Source organism: Myxine glutinosa, chromosome 8 (genome assembly GCF_964187855.1).
Source record: "Myxine glutinosa chromosome 8, kmMyxGlut1.1, whole genome shotgun sequence".
Lineage (NCBI taxonomy): Eukaryota > Metazoa > Chordata > Myxini > Myxiniformes > Myxinidae > Myxine > Myxine glutinosa.
The window spans coordinates 51,721,311-51,724,433 of record NC_136268.1 but is presented as its reverse complement, the minus strand read 5'-3'; the positions used below and the strand labels follow the sequence as shown (position 1 = coordinate 51,724,433).

Sequence of the window (3,123 nt, the reverse complement as noted above, 5' to 3'; positions counted from 1 at the left end):
GACAATTATGAAGTCGGGGAAAAGTGGTCGCCTTTGGCTTTAGAATGTATACAGTGGATGGCGAGTGTGATAACCGCTCACCTTTAATACATCGCAAACATATAGTTCCGCAACAACCGGGGACCAATAGGCCCCGACAAAGATAATCAAGAAAAGATCACCCTGAATAAACATCTTTCATTGTGACAAGAAACCGCAGACATTTCAGGAACGCTCCTTATAGTCTGTACGCAATTGGCTCTGGTCAAGCACAACCGTGACGTACTGGGTGATTCATTGCTCAGATAGATAGGGACCTACAAGGGGAATGCATGAAATCTCAATGTCTATCCCCCGCACACATCTGCTTTGCTTAAACGCACGTTTTCCATTTTTATACCTCACTTGGTAAAATTCTGAAATGTATGCTTAACGTTGTCCGCCGGGCATCTATCTCCATGCGAAGAGGCGCATTTTTTCCAGGTTGGATGAATCTTGTACGGGCGTTGTTCAACTAGTCTTCATTTTTGGAAACGAACCACACTTGGATCGTATTTGGAAGTCGATTTACATCGTTGAGTCGTCATTCAAGTGAGAGCATAAATGAGAACCGTTCGCCGACAGCACTCAACATTTCCTTGCGTAGTTCCTTCTTGTCACTTACTTGTGGCAACTGGTGCAACACACGGCGCTGGTTTTATGATTGCGATAAGTTTGGAATGTCTTTTCCAAAATTGAGCGTGCTCATGTGCAAGAGGGTTTGTTGATAAACACAACAGCTGGTTGGTCTATAGGGTGAAGAAACGAACCACCTTCAGAGGCCATTTTCCCCTGCAAAGCGGGGGTTGGCCTTTTTCGGGCACCTTGGTCCACTTTTTGAAGCAATGTTTTATGGCTGGATGCCCTTCCTGCCGCCAACCCTGTTAGTTCACCTCTTGCGACACACAGGGAATTACCAGTGAACTGGTACTCAATTTGCCGACCTTGGAAGGATGACAAGATGAATCTGGCATTAATTCGGCGATCGAAAAGGATTCGATCCTAGGATCCCAAGCCGGCACCCTAACCACTTAGCCAACACCAGGCTTGGTCTATAGGGTGATGAAACACAATTTATTGTTCTTTCAAATATACTCGATGTGCACACATGACGACAGTTACAAAACATCATAACGGTATATGTACATTCAGGTTGTCAAACGTATATACTTGCTATCAACATTTTACCGTGGATACTACAGCGATAGGTGAGGTGACCTTGCTACAAAATTGTACATTACCTCCACATTGGCGATGGAGACTCAATTAGCTTTGGGCGGATGAGAATAAAAATCCTCATATTAAGAGCGTGGGACTCTCGATTTGGAGAAGGCTTCAATACCAATACGTACATATACATTTACATTTTGCACCTTCCATCGGCCACACATTTCAGTGCTTAGGGAATCAAGGCTGTGGCAGAAGCGACCGCTCACGTCCACGATTCTGTTCCACCAAACTACGGACACCAAGTTGGAAAATCGGGTAAAACATCGACGTTGGTGATACGCGAGTGTCACACGGGCCGTTCGACGGCATACTGGCAAGCGCTCAGGGCTGCAGGTGTTGGCTGTACCCCTCCTGGGTAGCCGAAACCTGAATGCTGTTTGGCTTTGAGCCGCAGACTCGCCAAACTCGAGTTGCAAGTGTCCCTGTACATGTAAGCCGCGGCTCCTGGGCCGGCCGCGTAAGGACAGGATGAAGTCGAGCCGAGCGAAGCGCCGCCCAGGTTGTTGAGGCCGGAGTTGAGTCCGGCCGGTGGCACTGTGGAGGGCACCATGGCCGAGGTCATGCTCATGGAACCTGGCGTCTGGAAGACGCCCTGCGATGAAAGTGCATTTACGTTCACCGAGTTGAAGAACGGGAAGCTCTTTGCGGAGAGCGCGTTTGAAGCGAGTCCCTTGCTGGCCCAATTGTTATACGAGTAACCCGAATACATGTCATCGTAAGGCTGCATGAGGCCATTGAACTGCGGTCCGAAGCCGTTCTTACACAGTTCGGCGTGTTGGTTTCGCTCCCGCTTCCGCCACTTGGCCCTTCGGTTCTTGAACCAAACCTGCGCATGCGTACAAAGGATCTCTCAGAATGGGGCAAGGACACACAGAGCTTACAAGGCCGGATCGTCGTACACGGACCATCAACGGCCACGTACATGCGGCTGAGACAATTCCCAAGGCTCACACGCACAATGCAGTGTACATAAGTAACGCAGGAGACATTTTAATCATCATAGCAAACACGAAGTCTTAGGAGCTTTCACTTGAAAATTATTCTGTGCATCATTCTTCAAACCCAATACGAGAGAGCATCATCTCTCTTCCCAATTATTGAGTCTCGCCCTGCCAACCTGTCGAGGCATATATACATTCCCCCCCTGAACTGTGTACATTTATGCCCGGCTGTACACCCTCAACTGTATTTGTATTTATATCGAAGTTGAGGCAAAAACACGAGTGCGTGTAACGCAAAAGAAATTGCTAACTTTCCAACTTTCTGATACACCTTACCCGAACTCTAGCCTCCGTTAGGTTGGTCCACACAGCGATCTCCTCGCGGGTAGACATGTCTGGGTAGCGATTTCTCTGAAAAGTCGCCTCGAGCTCCTGGAGCTGCTGGCTGGTAAAATGGGTCCTCTGACGCCGTTGCCGTTTCTTTTTGTTGGAATCGTCAACACTCGTCTCCTCCGCCTTTGGGGGCTGCGCCTTCTCCGTCTCTGCAAAGGCGACGCGGAAATTGTCCGTTGGTCAAATGAGCACCTTTCCAGACTACAAAGGAGGGGGATCTAGTTTTTACAGTATTCGAGCTTTTGGAGTCGATGTGAATGCAGACAATGCTCTAATTTCATTTTCCAACCACAATGATAATGTTGCAGGTGACACTACTTATTGCAATGAGAAGTTAATGTTATGTTGCCACTCTTTTCCTTCTTTGGTGTATCTAAGGTGCATGGGTGGATGAGTTTGTACACCTAGACCTCGTAAGACATGGTTTGGAGATACAAATGTACCTTTTAGATACAACAATAACAAAATTAGGATATGATGTACAAATGGACGGCATATATTAAACATGCGCAGTGTTATGAGGCAAATGCTCAGAAGGACA

General features: G+C 47.6%; 1 protein-coding gene across 2 annotated transcripts in view; it reads right to left on the bottom strand.

Annotated features, from left to right (window-relative positions):
- Positions 1 to 1,071: 1,071 nt before the first annotated feature.
- Positions 1,072 to 3,123, bottom strand: part of LOC137432500 (pituitary homeobox 2) — a 95,324-nt gene continuing 93,272 nt past the window's right edge. For both annotated transcript variants that reach the window (XM_068124492.2, XM_068124491.2), the window contains 2 exons: positions 2,526 to 2,731; positions 1,072 to 2,074 (listed from right to left, as the gene is read on the bottom strand). In XM_068124492.2, the coding sequence (XP_067980593.1) occupies positions 1,535 to 2,074; positions 2,526 to 2,731 (746 nt within the window). In that variant the 3' untranslated portion in view covers positions 1,072 to 1,534. The remainder of the gene's footprint in view (positions 2,075 to 2,525; positions 2,732 to 3,123) is intronic.